Source organism: Ptychodera flava, chromosome 7 (assembly GCF_041260155.1).
Source record: "Ptychodera flava strain L36383 chromosome 7, AS_Pfla_20210202, whole genome shotgun sequence".
Classification (NCBI taxonomy): Eukaryota; Metazoa; Hemichordata; class Enteropneusta; family Ptychoderidae; genus Ptychodera; species Ptychodera flava.
The window spans coordinates 44,631,540-44,648,519 of NC_091934.1; the positions used below are offsets into that span (position 1 = coordinate 44,631,540).

Genomic DNA, 16,980 nt, shown 5'->3' on the forward strand with positions numbered 1-16,980 from the left:
TCCGATAATTAATCAAGTAAGGACTAATTATGTATCATCCCATTTAGAGACAGCATTTTCTCGTTATTCTAAACGCCATATCTAGAAAACACTGCAGTAAGTATTCTGGTTTGTCCTTATCCAAAACAGCTTAATCCAAGTGTCTATGCAGAGCTCAGACTCTAAATAATTATGGGTCGCCATTCATTTTTGGTGTCCAAAATAACACTTCCCTCCTTGCTCAGCAAAGCTATATCTCTTGTTCATCACCTTTCATTAAAAACAGCTGCCATATCAACATTATCTTTAATATCAACAATTTCATCTATGGCAATTTAGTTTTTTCAATAGATGGTTCTTCAAAATGAATCTGTCCATTATGTAAAATTCTGTCATGCTGTCACGTCCAAGCTGCGAGGTCACCTTGTTATATAGCATTCCAAGTGAAGGACCAAAACACAATTTCCTCATTGCTTTTGTGTAATTTTGTAACACCACTTTTCGAATATCCATGACATACAACAGACCCAAATAGATGCGTTGTTACAGAAGGCTTCGATCTCCCGGAGCGGATATAACAAATATGCCTAGTAGCCGAGAAGAATGCAGTCGCGCATGCTTACGACATATCGACTGCAAAGCATGGGCCTTTGGAAGGGGAGGCTCCACAGGTCTAGCTTTCGGGTTATGCAGCCTCAAGAATAGTGTACCAAGCGCCGTTCCTAGAGATGACACAGACTTTGGAATTGTCGTACCTGGTAAATTAATTTTCTCAGCGTCTGAAATGTTTCTCATCGTCAAATTTGTATGATGACGTCACTGTAACATATTTAGTGTGCGGCAAACACTATTTTAATTATTTTCAAAATTCACAAACTTATCGTAGATGAGTTGTATCCATGCCGATTAACTCTTAGATAAATGCATCACGACTTGATTTGCGTATATCAGTAAATAGCTTGTGTCAAGTGTTACATAGATTTAATAACTGGTATAAAGTGTTAACACTTTAAGAAACTCAATAAACCTTAATTACGGTTGCAACATTAGAGCAATAATTCACGAATTACGCCGAAGACTTTCATTTTTCACTATGTGAGGTGAAAGTTCGAAAGTTTGTTTATTTGTTAATATTTTTATGTCTGCAACCATCTATTTTGAATACGGATACCCTGCATACTACTACTGTACAAATACGCTATGCTATCGGCGATGCGTCAGTCTCATCTGTCTCTGCCGGCTGCGACATTCTGATTCCATCTACCCTATGCCATTAAGGTTTTCACGAAATTTCGTCTATCTTAATGAAGTCAAATAGCGATTTTGCGAACCAAATGACATGAAACTTTGCAAGGAAATTTGTTTATTGTCAGTTCGTAAATTTATCATGGCAGTAAATGTAAACATACACAACAAACACTAATATCTACCTAGTGGCTCGAGATGTGGATAGAATAATGTCAGCTGCGCAGATTGATAGACCATAGATACCCATGGCACGAATGATTGCATACTTTTCGTAGCCAACTTATGAATAATTGTGTAGCGCACCCAAATTAACGCAACCAAATTTTAACATCATGCTGGTCTAATCATTGGTTCTTACAAAGCTCAGGACCTTCATGGTGCACATACCTTAACAAACTAGTACCTATTTTACAAAAAGCGCCTATATCTTACAATAGATATTATGTCGTCTTTAAAAATATTACGTGATACGTTTAAATACAATATATATACAGCAGTAAGTGCGGTGAATTAAATTAGCCAGCAGAAGAGTATCCAGTGTTTTATTCCTGTACGAAAGAAGGACTTTAAAGTAGCAATACGTTCGTTTTGCTACGTCGCAGTAGTATCTGTTCTTTTCGAGATTGTGATCCATAATTCATGAATGCACTTTTGTTGTAATGAAATGTTAACCATGTCACCTAGAAGTAACCATTTAAATACTTTTTATACAGGCTATATTGATATTGGATGTTTCTACGACTATAAGGAGGGTCGAAACACAATGCCAGATATTGAAGGCATTGATGATAGACTGACTGGATTTTACAAAAATAGACAAAATGCCATTGAAACATGTGCCGGGGTGGCACTTGAGAGAGGAGACACAATTTTCGGCCTACAAGATAATGGTCAATGTATGCTTGGAGGCAACAGTCTCGATACATTTGATGCGATCGGACCAGCAAAAGTCTGCAGACAACATGGTAGAGGGTGGGGTCGTGCAAATAACGTATACGTATTTCCTACGCAAGGTAAGAATTATGGCTATAATTTATTGAGCATATCTTCTAATATTTACTGTTGTTTGGAAAATGCTTCTTCAAAGATGACGACAAAGCTCGAAGAAACAATCCAAAATAACCATACACTTCATATATTTCTTTCATCTATAGATATTCCCAGCTTTATTGGTGTTGGATGTTACTCTGATGCCAGAAGTTACCGTGCCGTGTCACCAATAGCAACGAGACTTGACAACGATGGCGATGATGTCATCACATTATGTTCTCGGATGACGTCATCTCTCGGTTATTCCGTGTTTGCTGTGAGAGATGGAAACCAGTGTATGACAGGTCGAAATGCTGTAGGTACTTTCGACAGAGACGGAGTGTCTTCCCAATGCGATGACGATGGAAATGGTGGAACCGATTCGATCAATGTCTACGTAATACTAAACAATTGTAGGTGTAAGGTTACTGTTTGTGAACAAAATGTTTAATGGTCGACCATAGGATGCAAGAATTATAAAAAGTCACCAGAAAGTAACAGAGCGTTTCCCCTAGGTACCGCAACTCAGCGTGTGAGACGTACATGATCCACGTACAAAAATTAGCTTGGGTATCACGGACACATTTAAGGTGGAGCTGCATGTTGCTAACACAGTTTTTTTCAAAGCAATATTTCACCTCAAAGATGACGAGAAAACCTCCTCATATTATATATTTTCGAAAAGCAGAGACTCTAAAGCTTAGTATGGTAGCAGTAGTTTAATCGAAAGATGAAGTGGGTGAATATTTGGGGTAAAAAACCTCAATTTTGGTATTAATATTTCACTTGAAAGAAGAGTATATGTAGTAAAAACGACTATTTTATTTTGCATTATCTATCCTCATTCAAAAATGGTAAGGGTTGAAAGACTGACATTCAAAACAGTGATCAAAATCATGATTAGCAAAATTCTTCTTCAAAATGTAAGAACTTCATTGCCAACAAAATAGTCCTTTTTTGTAGAGCATTTAAAGAACATAATGTGAAAATTTCAGAAAATTTGACCCAGCCAGAGTGTGAGCTAAATTCTTTGAAATTGGGAGGAAAAAGAAGCCAGGAAGTCGGGTGATTTGCGTACATTTGCATAAATTAACAATTCTTTATCACGCAACTTTTGACTGCTTGACAAGCTTAAAGGTAAACCCAACCAATATTTTAATCTTGGGTCGACAAATTGATTAAAATTGAATGAATATGTGAAAAAAAACAACGTGATTTTCGCGAAAAATATGGTTTGTTGGGTGCATTGCCTCAAAAGTAAACCAGCATGGGGCAGCCGCTGTCTGGACTGAGAGATAAACAGTTGACTAGACTTGATCTACAATGTAACTGTTTCTTTTTCAATTTAAACTAAGAGTTGAAGAGGTGAAGGTATTCTCAACAGAAACTAACTAAAAAGCCACACATTGTAGATCATGTGTATCTCTCAGTTTAGACAGAGCGGCTGCCCCATGCTGGTTTACTGTAATTAATCAATGAGTCGGTGACTCTCAAATGTGTCTTGATACCAAAGCTAATCGTTTGCTTTGCATGTGGATTGTGTCCGTCTCATACGCTGAGTTGCGGTACTTAGATGAAATGCACTGTAGAGCCACAGAAATGTAATGTTTTCTCATTCGATTCATTCTTTGTTTTGCTCATGGTTTACTTTGTCTATAGAGCATGTGGCTTTCAACTCAGTGTTTTTATAAAGAGTCCATACAATGTTGGAAGAATTTCAGTGATACATTTCTTACGGAGTTGAACAAAAACATTGTTTTATATATATTATATTATATATATATATATATATATGTGTGTGTGTGTGTGTGTGTGTGTGTGTGTGTGTGTGTGTGTGTATACATATATATATATGTGAGTGGAAGTTTTCAAAAAATTGAGCAGCAGGATCTCATTGTGAGGAAGAGGCGAGAAAAAACGTTGAGGAGTGGCTGGCATAGGAGTAGTTACGGTCTCTCATAATAACACTATACATTAATTGTTTCTAAAGTTTTAAGAGCTAACTTAATTTAATGACTTATCCTTAATATCTATCATATTTGTCATTATTTATATAAGAAACTATTATATAACCTGTATTATCACATGAACTGGCCCGTATCACCACCTGTGTGACGTACACAAGCACAGATAAGAAATCCATATTACTCCTGTTGTACGTCATCAACCGGAACTGTTTTTCTGCAATGGTACCTTTCATAAATGCACGCCGCGACACATACCGATTTGACATGATCGATGCCGTGTTCTCATGACCTTTTTTACAAAAAGGTGACCGGATAAATCCAGACGTTGAAACATAGAACGCATGTCCAACAAAATTTCTAGTCGCTAAAGTTTAACCTATTCCAAAGAATCGACTGAGGATACCGCCGATCGTTTTAATGGCTCAGTAACATCGCAGCTTCAGTCGAGTCATAAGGCTCAATGGTCGTACCAGGCGATCGCCAACCGAAGTCGTCCCTTGCGATCCCGATTGGCGATAAACCCGAAAGATACACCTCAACGTAAGTTCAACTAAATAAATGAGTACCGTATAATCTTCGGGAAAGAGACATAGAAGGCACAAGCATAAAGTCATTTGCCGAACAACGATAAATTTCCTTCATCAAAAAATTTCGTTAATTTTCGATTGGAATCAAATCTGCAACATAGGGCTGTAGTGAAGTTATACATGTATAATGTATAAGCTGTCGAGCTGTAGCCTGAACTCTGCAGTGCAGCACTGTGGAATCCGATGTATTTCGAAAGATGACTTGGACAACACTCACAACAGAACAGTTTCCGTAAAGTAACAAAATAAGGATGTATCTATGGGCGATGTATGTGTCACGGCAAACATTAAAGTCCGTAAGACGAATATGTTGACGACCGAGATGGGAATATTGACAAGTTCACACCGGTGGAGACCGGTGACGGCAGCGCTGTAGCGTACACTCTGTGTGTCATCGAACGGAATCTTTCGGGCTCGCGAAGATCGTAAACTTGTGATATTTCTAAAAGCCATGGCATCTCTAAGAATGATAATTAATGTTTCGATCGTGTTGTTGCATGTGCTTCATAAATATATTTGTAAATATTCTAAATAACTCAAAATACTACGGCTATCCGTCGATAGCACAATGAAAGCTATGTCCGCCGATGACCGACTTGCCTTGGCGTGGGTCCAGCGCGAAACAATGATTGACGTGTTCACGTGACCGAATCTGTGTCTGATCGGTGGAGATACCATTCGATGTATCAAATTTTCAACTTCATCGGATTGATGACTGAAAGTGTACTCTAAACATTAGCACATCTTCTGGGTGACGGGTCGCTTTGTGTAATGAAACGAGAGTAATCCGCGTAAATAAAACACAAATCGCGACAAAAATCAGGCAATTTGTAACAAAATATTTTGATCCATCTGCATCAAACGAAAAGTAAGATGACTGTTCATGTGATAAATATATAATCCCATGGTTCGGCTCGAAATTGTACGGCTCCGCGAAAAACACTCGTATACGATGACGTCAAACAGAGAAAAATACCATGGGATTATATATAATCATCTTCTGTTGTATGAATGAAGGCTCACGTCATCATTTGTTTGTTCAATCTTTATATCTGACTTGAATTGCAAATACCTCCTCAAATGATGATCCTTCCTAGCATTGCAAATTATTTCTTTGATATTTGCCAGATAATAGCATCGAAAGAAATTTAATGGGAGAGAAAATACGACTACAGAATGAGTACTCTCACCTGCGTGTCCAAACAGTTAAAGGTAACACCGAGTTCTCTGCGATCAGTGTATGTATAATGGTTAAGCCTGCAGAGGAAGAAAGCCTCCATCTTTTATCCTACAGATCAGGATCTGATATCATGCAATTTTCGTTTGTACCTCGTTGTAAAGTGCATATCAAGACTGAAACATTCATGTGTTCTGTTGCATCGCACGATGTAATCACTCCTGATGATTGGACACACACTTGCTTTACTTGGAGGTCAGCAGACGGAGAGTTGAAAGTTTACATCAACGGAGACATGGTCACACGCAGCACAGTTGCAAATGGAGAGATACTTGGGGGTCGTGGTGTTTTGATTGTGGGCCAGAAGCAAATAGTGGAAGGATGGGGTTTTGATCCGGCGAACAACCTCAGAGGAGAGATAATGGCATTGAATGTATGGAACTACGCCGTAACCCATGCTGATATTCGCATATTTTCGTCGTGTCATACAAATGGCGATGGGAACGTCTTTGCGTGGTCGACAGATTCACTACTTCTGATTGACCTTGAAGATCTTTGGAAAATATCCATAGAAGATACCAAGTCTTGTGGTAGGAAATTGTCACTGTATTTTAATGTCTAATTAAGAGAGTTTCGAGACAGTACGTAGGTATAGGAAGGGGAAATATATCCATGGTAAATTCGGAATGAAGAGTTGAAATATGGACAAATCGTTCAAGCAGTGTCCAATTTTAAGGTGATTCTAAATTTTAAACATGCATTTGCAACGCAAATGTTGCTTGTTAATTATGGGAGAAATAAATACAGACAGGGAGCAAAAGTACTGATACATTGCCAAAGGACGCAAAACGGCGTTTAAAGTGAAATTCATTAGACTAGATCAACACAAAGATACGTCGATACATAAATTCATGATAATTTAAAAAGAATGGGCTGGATATATTTTAGACGTTTGAGCTGTACAGAAACTTACTCGAGTGTGTATATCATTGCGAAAACATAATACGATTGAACTGAATGCAGGTTAGAGCGGATAGTCTGGTGCAGCTCCTCGGTAAGTTAAATAATATAGGAAAACGCTGCTGGGGAACGTGCAGAGGTAGGATGGATAAATGGAGCAATGCAAGGCGGAAACGTCAGTTGTCCTATTAGTTGAACCCATTGTTGTCACTTTGTCAGAAATATTTTATTCATTCATAACTGTTGTCCGTTAAGCCTGACAATTTTTCGAATTTTTCTGTCAAAGTAACACATATTATTTTTGACGATTTTATTTCTTTTGTGGTGGAACAAAACATCAGTCGCTGATGCAGTGTTTGTTTAAGGTTCCAAGACAAGAAACCAACCCCTTTAATCTAACAATTCTCTGGTGGTTAATAAGCTCTGAACCCCCATAAATTATACATTTTCTGAAAGCCTAGATATAGGGAAAGATTTTTGTAATCACAGTGTCACCATTGTTTACATAACTATCAAATGACAGGTAATTTGCATAACCTTTCAAATTTTTTTTTCCCTATGTTTTGTCTCAATACTTCAAAGTATCTGATTCAAACTTGCTGGAATGCAAGCTGTGACAATGTTTTGTAAAAGAGTGTCTCAGATTTTTTGTATCTTGCTTAGTTTTTATTTGAGCACAATTATAAGGAAATCAACTAGGATAAATTCGCTGCTCGGGAAGTTTCTGGCATAAAAATTGTTTAAGAAGGTTTAGAAAATTCTGAGACACACTTTGAAAGATCCTTAGGACAGCTTGTACTCACACAAATTTCAGCCACATATCTCTAAGCATTGAAGCAAAACATAGGGAAAACCGATTTTTGGAAGGTTATGCAAATTAACTGTCACATAATAATTATGTAAACAATGGTGACACTATGGAAACCAAAATGTTTCCCTATATCTAATTAATAGACTTTCTGAAAACATAAAATTTATGGGGGTTCTGAGCTCATTAACCACTAGAAAATTGTTGGCTTAAAAAGGTCAATTTTTTTGTCTTTTAACCTTAAAAGTGATGTGTCGCATTTGTCACAATAGGAATCCATGTTAATTTTATGTTAATTTATGTTAACTTTATGTGAAAGTAAACTGTATTTATACTACTCTCAACCCCCTTTCCAAAACTTTTACTCATAACAAAATCTGTCTGTTTCAATTCGCAGACACATCTCCTATCCAAATAAGGTAAGTAAGGCGGAAGGCCAATGTTGAGAGTGACGTGTTTTGTAAACAATAATACATTTTGCAAATGACACCATGTATTGTGCAAATTTAAACCAGCGTATTGAAATGGGTGCAGCCTTTAAGGGCTTTTTCTCCATGACTTAATCATAGCACCCTCAGGTTGATTAATTTAAAATACATCAGTACTGATATGGCGAACAAACTGCATTTACGTCGCAAGTGAATGGGTTCGATCGATAGAAACTGTCCAAACAAAGGACAAACAGAGGAGGTTGCTTGTATTCCAGTTTACGGTGGGCAAAATTGACTTGAAAAGAATTTTCCTTGTCAAAAAGACAGATGTAGCGTAGATAAATACAATAAATATTAGATTTATTCATTCATTATTCATTCATTCACACAACTACATACATACATACATACATACACACACACACACCAATACACTCACATACACACCCATACACACATACATACATACATACATACATACATACATACATACATACATACATACATACACACACACCCATACATACATATACATACACACATACATACATACACACACAACCCATACACTCACATACACACAACATACACACATACATACATACATACATACATACATACATACATACATACATACATACATACATACACACACACCCATACACTCACATACACATACACACATACATACATACACACATACATACATACATACATACATACATACATACATACACACATACATACATACATACATACATACATACATACATACATACATACATACATACATACATACATACATACATACATACATACATACATACATACATACATACATACATACATACATACATACATACATACATACATACATACAAGTTGTTTCCAACTTACTCCCGGAGTTAACGTGGATATGTTGTGCATCGTTTTTTAACTAGATGTGTTAATAACTGTGGCAGCATGGTAAATCAAAACTCGAAACTCGTGGTCTACGCCGACTGCTCTGCGTGTCCACCATCTGCTGTCTTCGATTTGGAATGGTACTTGGGAATATTGGTTGACGGAGAGCTTTTTGAAAGTATTCTAAATTTATCATCAGTGTCCACAACGGGTATGGTTTGTTTACCTATGTTCATCTATTTCTGTAATAGTGTGTTACTTCTGGCGTTAAAGGCGGAGCCTCCCTTTAAGAGGGCGTAAACTACGGCGGCGTTCATCGTGTAAGTGGACACCAAACAGACATCATGCGGGCACACGCTCTAGAAAATGCCACTTTTTAGTTGTTTCCGACCACAAAAACGCAGACAGAATGTCAAGCGGTCAGCGCGAAGCTGCTGCCGAGCGAACTCTGCGGTAATGTTCGAATTCTAACGCGACTCGAAGACGACTTTTTAGGAAATTCGGGCGTTGTGGTTGGGAATCAGTGACCTTTGACGATTTGAATCGACCGTCAATCAAACGCTTGTATAAACTCTGTTTGCAGGATTAGCAAAATGTGACAAAAGGTTGAGATCAGTTTGTGTTATTAATGTTATAGAAATCAAATATCGTACTGGCCAAGTGTTTGACTGGGAGGAGAACTCCACTAATGCGAGAACCTGGGATTGAAAATTGCGGCTTAAAATAGGTTTTGAGTGACAAATCTACATATATGAACTAATGCAAACTCGTCATGATCGAGCAACTCTTATGTACATTTTTCTTCTGAGATTGTCAAAATTCCTATACGTACGATTAAAGTTACATTAATAGTGTCAAGAGTATCGTAAGTAGCCATTCTGTGGTACATTACAGATTGCTGATTGTAATATCAACATAATAAAGAATTTGTAGAACTGTTTAAAGATCTTTCTTTTGTAGGTGTTCATGGTATCGGATTATCCATGAAAGAGGATGAACTTCAAATCGGACATGGTTATCGATTACATCTTATCGCTAAGTTCCGGGATTCGCCCACATTTGAAAATGTTAGACCTTATGAGTTCACAGTAAACATTCCACCCCATAGTGGTCGTTGCAAAATTGAGCCACAGTCAGGTGAGCTAATCAATCACTTTGATTGACGAATCCATTTTCAGTACAATTCACCAGTATTAAGTTGTTTGATAAGTAGAATCAGTTGTAATAGGGCCTTACGAATTCAGATAATAGCAAGTGTTGTATTTTCCTCCATTCTTCTCGACGTTATGAATTGCAAGGTTCATCTACAGATTGTCTTTCCGTGTCAGCCTTTCTGCGATTACGCCATTCATCGTCCTAACATTGGCAATCATTTGTCCACTTCAACATACAGGACATGCTTTGGAAACCACTTTTGTGGTTAGTTGCGAAGGATGGATAGATGACGAAGACGACCAGGCTCTCATGTACAGAATAGAAATTGGCGACAAAAACTCAAACAATGACGCAGAAGTTGTGTACTTTAGCAATGAAAGCATATCTCCGCCCTTGCGTCTCCGGGCCGGTCATACAACCAACGATAACATATTGGAAGTCACGGTTTCTGTTGTTGATGTCGAAAATGCCTTTGCTGTTGTGAACTTTGACATAAAGGTTAGAATGTAGTTCCGTAGAAGTTAATTAACATATCGGTTTCATTTCCCCTAAATGGCCGTGAAAAATGCAAGTTTAATCATTAGGTCGACGCATTCAGGGTAATATCACTACATTTACAGGTAACTAGTGCAGAAATTGATGCAGTTCTTGATAGTACAAGTAATATGACGGACACTCTCACTACGCTCTTGAAGGAAGGTGATTTCTCTTCAGCAACAGGCTACCTTAATGCACTTGCGTCAAGTCTGAATGCACAACTGGAAAAGACTGAGGTAACTATGAAATGAAAAATACTGTCAATACTTTACTTAGATTGAAGGGTTCAATCATCACCATATATAGCAGGATTATGGCATTTATTTCCACATTTGTGTGAACTTTAAGGCACGTTGCTGTAATAATAGTGACAAGGACCTTAGACTACATACATTGAATCCGAGGACTCTATTTGCATATCAAGGACTTTGTAAGTTTAATATGTGGATATTTCACATTTTGCGCAGAACAAAACGAACGCTGAGTTAGTAGAACGAACAGAGAAAATTCAACAGGTAGGAGAAATGTTGTTTATTAAGTAGACGCCAATTTAGAATTGGCGATATATGGGGTAATAAGCATCAAAAACGAAGGTTTAAATCTTTTGCTGAAACGATGCCAAGGAAACGCAAAATAAGTATTCTTCAAAAATAAGGATAATACCTATTAGGATTGGCGAAGCAAATTATTCCTATATATTTAGATGTTTAGAATTTAAAATGACAGTCATATTTGTAATTTCTATGAGAAAACATGGTTTCATTAGTAAGAAGATAGTGAAATATTCATTATCTTTAAACAAGTGTCAACATTAGTCTAATAGATGTAGACAAGGATAATATCCGCCTCTTATCCTTATTCTTTCTAAATTACGTAACATTTCTGCTTTTCGGTAGGCTATCTTTTATGTTTGATCGTACCATAAAGACAAAGCTCAACATATTTGAATGAGGTTTCAGTGCATTCCACTCTTACGATTGCAATGGATTATTGTCGATGTGTTTACTTTCGTTAAATGCGTATATATGACCGAACGGCGAAATTTCAGTAGTTCAAAACTAATTCGGGACCAAAATTAAATTTTCGTTGGGTCAAGATAGAACCATAGACCCTCGAGAAAAACCCTATGATAAAACAAAATCTCAGTCTGGTTTGAGTGGATCTAGTTGATTTAGGATGGTTTTGAGCTGAGGTGACTGTGGACATCACAGGATCTCATCCTGTTTTGCCCTTTGATTCACCATACGCCTTATTAATCCACAGCTCATTCTATATGCTCTATCGTGTCCGTAGGCTCGGGAAAGCATGATTGACGCCCTCTATCTACTGAACGCCACATCACAAATCCTCCTGAACTCAGAATATTTGCAGCAGATGGCGCAAACTCTTCGGTCTATAACAGCTTTCAATCATCCAGACGAACTTACATCTTACACTCAAGTACGTGAAATGTATATACTACAGGTATTTCAACCCATTGCATATCATTACAAGATTTGCATATGCACCGGCTTCGATATGCAAGATACATCATCAGTCGAAATATCCTCAAGGTGGAGCTCCATGTTGCCAACATATATCTATTTGGGGTAAAAACCTCAATTTTGATATTAATGATAAAAATTAATCTAAGGCAAAAACTTGACACTATTTTCTTAAATGCAATATTATATTTTGAAGAAAATGACTAAATGGCATGGGTTGATAGACTACTACTCAAAAAGTGTGATTAAAATCATTATAAGCAAATTAAAAAATGTCTCTTATTCAAAAGTTAAGAATTTTATTACCAAACAAAATGGTCGTTTTGTTATATAGCAATTGAGTGTGAAAATTTCAGAAATTTTGACCCGACAAGAATGGAATTAAATTCTTTGGAAATCTTGTAAATGGGAGAAAAGAGAAGCCAGAAAATGGGGTGATTTGCATATATTTGCTTGACAAGCTAAAAGGTGAACCCAACCAATATTTTAATATTTGGTTGACAAATTAATTAAAGGTTAATAAATGTTTGCAAAAAAGTGATTTTTAAGCAAAATACACTGTGTTTGGTGCAGCGCCCCTTAAATCTTTATCACGGCTTCGAAAACTAGTGATTCAGTCTATGAAAGTTAAATAGTATGTAATGTCATGTATGAATCTGAAGACACACTGCACGCTTTCCTTCTTTAACTCGAAGAACTCGTTCAATTACGCTTAAAAATATTACGTAAATACGCTCTATTGTATTATCACCATTCTGTGTATTTATAACAACAGAAACTGATATTACTATTGTTAATCTTTCATTAAAATGCTTACAGTGCAAAAGAAGGATGGGTATATACTTAACACTTAAGTCTATTTTGCCATATTGTCACACAAACGTACGGGAACCGAGATTTTAATGATGACGATGAATTTTTTTGTTTCGTAGGAAACATCATCGATATTTCTATTGTACCTTGCTAACTTGGTGAAAGCAATGACGAATAATATAGAATCGGAGAAAATGGGATCCATTGTTAATGTATGAAGATAACATTTTTCGCTAGTTATGTTGTTATCACTATTATTATCATTGTTATCAAATATGATTGATCATGATTAACCATTATTTTTAAATAGTTAAATATTGTTATATCATTAATAACGATGACAGTAATGAATATGTTATTGTTGTTGTTGTTGTTGTTTTCGTCGTCGTTGTTGTTGTTGTTGTTATCTTTGTTGTCGTGTTTGTTGTTAAACAGAACAATGTGATCATCGTAATGACTGATTATGATCTTTATTTGACATAGCAAATTAAATGACAAAAATTGAAACGACACAAAATTTGTTAGTGCAACTTACACAAGACAGTATAACAGAAAATTTTGAAAATTAAGGCCATTGTTTTTCTTAGTACATAATAATAGCGAAAATTAGGGCCACACAGAAGTGTTGACATTTAAATTGTGTCACCTAAAGATAAACATGTCATTTTGTAGTTTTTCTTGTATACAAAGTTGGTGTTAATGTTTTGATTCAACAGAAATGGTTTGGACATTGTCGTATGTAATTCAGGCTGGACACAAAAGTGATGCTTCAGTGGATAAGGCCCATGGTATTAAACAGGCAGTAAGTTTTCCCAGATGTCAACACTTTCGGGTGTGTTGACAATTGTAATTTTGTAACTTTTAATGTAAATTCATTAGTCACACGTAGGAGTGAAAAACATACAGAGGATACATTAATATAGGGAAGGTTTTGCGGTATAGTCTTCATAGCTAAAACAACTCATTCTTCATTTTATTCTTACATCACTCATGAACTGGTGGAACGAATGCAGTTACACTGGCAACCATTCACAACTGATGACATGCACTTTGAGTGACAGACAAACAGATAGACAGGCAGACTGAATGAATGAATGACTCATTGACTACTGATAGAATGACAGTCAGATAGATAGATAGATAGATAGATAGATAGATAGATAGATAGATAGATAGATAGATAGATAGAGGTGATAGAAGAATTTATTGCAAGATATAGACAGGTGACGAGATGATGTCATATAGATGGATAGTTACGAAATTTGTATATTCACGCATGATGTTCTTACATACTGATCCTTCTCCCTTCCCATCCATCAATCCATCCATCCATCCGTTCATGGGGATGAGAAAAGCTTCCTGTCGATCATTGCCATGCTAGAGGTAACCACAGTTCTTGTTGTAGGAATTTCCCCATGGTAAGCGAGTTGTGAATAAGGTTGTGAATTGCACGATACCACAGCAACGAACCTTTCGTTGCACAAGTTTTCATAATCTGTAACTTTTGACCAATATGTTATATAACTCAATAGGTGCAAGCATCTATACGTCGGCACTTGATGCTATCGACCTTTGCTCAGATGTGGTCTTGTCAAAATTAGGACCTGGTGAACCAGACGTTACATTTCTAAGTCCAAAAGTACAAATCCAACTTGGCAAAAGCGAAGCAAGGGAAATGTACAACAAGACATTTGAATCTACAGCGGGATCTTTCAACCTACCAAGAAAACCAAATATTTCTGAGTATCGATACAACATCATGGGATCAAAGGTACGAAATTAATCCATAAAATACTCGTGAAGGGGAGATATACGTAAGCAAATAAACCTCAACGTCGCGTTTCCTTGGTTCTTCGACATTGTCCTGGACAATTATTTTTTCGATGTGTTCTCGATTTTGTCAAGAAATGTTAATAAAATACTCTCTCTCTCTCTCTCTCTCTCTCTCTCTCTCTCTCTCTCTCTCTCTCTCTCTCTCTCTCTCCTCTCCGTGGAAAATTACGGTGCTCTATGCTTGAAGCACAGCGTTGTGTGTATCTGTGTCTGTGTCTGTCTGCCTGTCTGTCTGCATTCTCTGTTTCTATGCAATGTTGACATATCATTGAAATATTCTGTATTCTCTTATGTTGCTCTCATGTTATAGTTTGTCACATTTCTGACCAATCCATACATATGGAATACTGCAAGCTTCTTACATGAATTGCCAGTTGTCACTTTGGAGTTTCTGAACGAATCTAACGGGGAACCTCCACTTGAATCACTGGTCTATTCGATAAAATTGTTGGACGACAGAGAAGAAATTGATGTTCATGATGCATCCGAAACATTCAGTTTGACTGGAAATGCTTCCTTTGGCGCCATATTTAACAACACGATAAGGGAGAGCGTTGTCAAGGTGACCGTGACGTCAACTGAGCCAGCAGCAGTATTAGATCTTTTTATTCAGTCTAACAGTACACCGAATGAGACAGTCTATGATCAACATTGGTCTCTGAAGGGATTAAGATCATCAGTGTTCTATGTTCAAAGAGACGGCGGTAACATTTACCTTCTACTTAAACTGGGTGAGTAGATCGTAGCTGACGATTTTCTAAATGGAGGTACGAAATTATTTTGATATATTGAAGGTATTAGTCAATGGCAAGTGTATTCATGAGCATCTTTTGATTATGTAAATCAACTAATGATGATATACGAAAAGATCAAAGTATCTGTTTGTTAACCTATGTTAATGGAGGACTTGATTACTAATCTTTCGGTCTTTTTCAAAGCATTATGTGTTGATTGCCCTTTCACAACATTCTTGTCAAATGTTTCTATTTCACATGCTAGGTGATGCCAGCAAACACTCTGAGGTTCGCGGGTCAGTCGACGTAAAGGTGTCGTTCTGTCGATACTGGAGCAAAATGAATGAAAGGTGGCAAGCAGATGGATGCTGGGTAAAGTAAACCTTCATAAGAAATTTCGATATCTAATCACTCAGTTGGAAAATATGTAATTTATTTATAATTATATCATACAAGTATATTGATGGCGCAAATACAACGATCTGATTGGTCGAGACGCGTAAAGAACCTTAATATATTGGCAATATACCACTGCTGGCAGATGCGCAAAAATCCGTTTTTATGTTCCGCGCCAGAATTTTAATATACTGTTATGATATAATAGCAATAAATCACACCCAACAACGGTATACCACTCGATTTTGACCAGTTCACTTAATATATGCACTCGCTATCGCTCTTGCATATATGTCGTGAACTGGTCAAAATCTAGTGGTATACCGTCGCCGGGTGTGCTTTGTTGCTTAATCATCTTGGCTATACGTGTCTTATATCAATTTTATAATCAGCAAATCGGTATTAAGCTTATGTCATGCGATATTGCCTTATTACGTAAATGTTTTCAACGTATCAAAATTTGATGTCAGGAATAACCTTGTTTTTGTTCAATCGCTAACTACTATGGTACTCTCCTTTTAGGGTCTGATCGTGACGGACGTCTGACTTCATAATAAAACCAGCATACTCTTAAAGTACTTTCTTTCCGAACCTATATTCTCCATGTTTGCTATCATATTCAATTAGACGTTCAGAGAACACACTTTCTTTTTTAAAACTTTTCATTACTTTTCTTGATCCTATATTCGTTGTGTCTGCAATCATTTCTGATTCTTTTTTTCTTACTTGTTTGTCTTATCAGATTGTACAGAGCAACACAACTTCAGTGACGTGTCAATGTGATTTTGTAAAGTAATGCCCTCTTGGTGTTGATGTCATCATGTCCGTAAAATGAATGGTACCAGCCTAACTCTGACAAAATGATCAAGATTCAGTTCACGATGGATTGTGTTTACGTTTGAACTATCAACAGTTGCACTGTATTATTACATGTTTTGT

The 16,980-nt window shown here is 36.8% G+C and overlaps 2 protein-coding genes across 2 annotated transcripts; both read left to right on the plus strand.

Annotated features, from left to right (window-relative positions):
* The first annotated feature begins 6,057 nt into the window (after nucleotides 1-6,057).
* On the plus strand, nucleotides 6,058-11,032 carry LOC139136525 (sperm receptor for egg jelly-like). Its single transcript, XM_070704250.1, has 6 exons — nucleotides 6,058-6,577; nucleotides 8,153-8,174; nucleotides 9,128-9,300; nucleotides 10,050-10,226; nucleotides 10,483-10,742; nucleotides 10,865-11,032. The coding sequence occupies exons 1-6, from the start codon at nucleotides 6,058-6,060 to the stop codon at nucleotides 11,030-11,032; spliced, it is 1,320 nt and encodes a 439-aa protein (XP_070560351.1).
* Nucleotides 11,033-14,591: 3,559 nt separating this feature from the next.
* On the plus strand, nucleotides 14,592-16,980 carry LOC139136526 (uncharacterized). Its single transcript, XM_070704251.1, has 4 exons — nucleotides 14,592-14,849; nucleotides 15,222-15,642; nucleotides 15,911-16,017; nucleotides 16,784-16,980. Exons 1-4 carry the CDS (start codon nucleotides 14,592-14,594, stop codon nucleotides 16,835-16,837), a joined length of 840 nt encoding a protein of 279 aa, XP_070560352.1. The 3' UTR covers nucleotides 16,838-16,980.

Coding starts and splice junctions, on each gene's coding strand:
- LOC139136525 (XM_070704250.1), top strand. CDS start 6,058: ATGGTTAAGCCTGCAGAGGAAGAAAGCCTCCATCTTTTATCCTACAGA. Junction 9,301..10,049: donor ATCATCAGTGTCCACAACGG/GTATGGTTTGTT, acceptor TTTCTTTTGTAG/GTGTTCATGGTATCGGATTA. Junction 10,227..10,482: donor CAAAATTGAGCCACAGTCAG/GTGAGCTAATCA, acceptor TTCAACATACAG/GACATGCTTTGGAAACCACT.
- LOC139136526 (XM_070704251.1), top strand. CDS start 14,592: ATGTTATATAACTCAATAGGTGCAAGCATCTATACGTCGGCACTTGAT. Junction 14,850..15,221: donor ACAACATCATGGGATCAAAG/GTACGAAATTAA, acceptor CTCATGTTATAG/TTTGTCACATTTCTGACCAA. Junction 15,643..15,910: donor TTACCTTCTACTTAAACTGG/GTGAGTAGATCG, acceptor TTCACATGCTAG/GTGATGCCAGCAAACACTCT.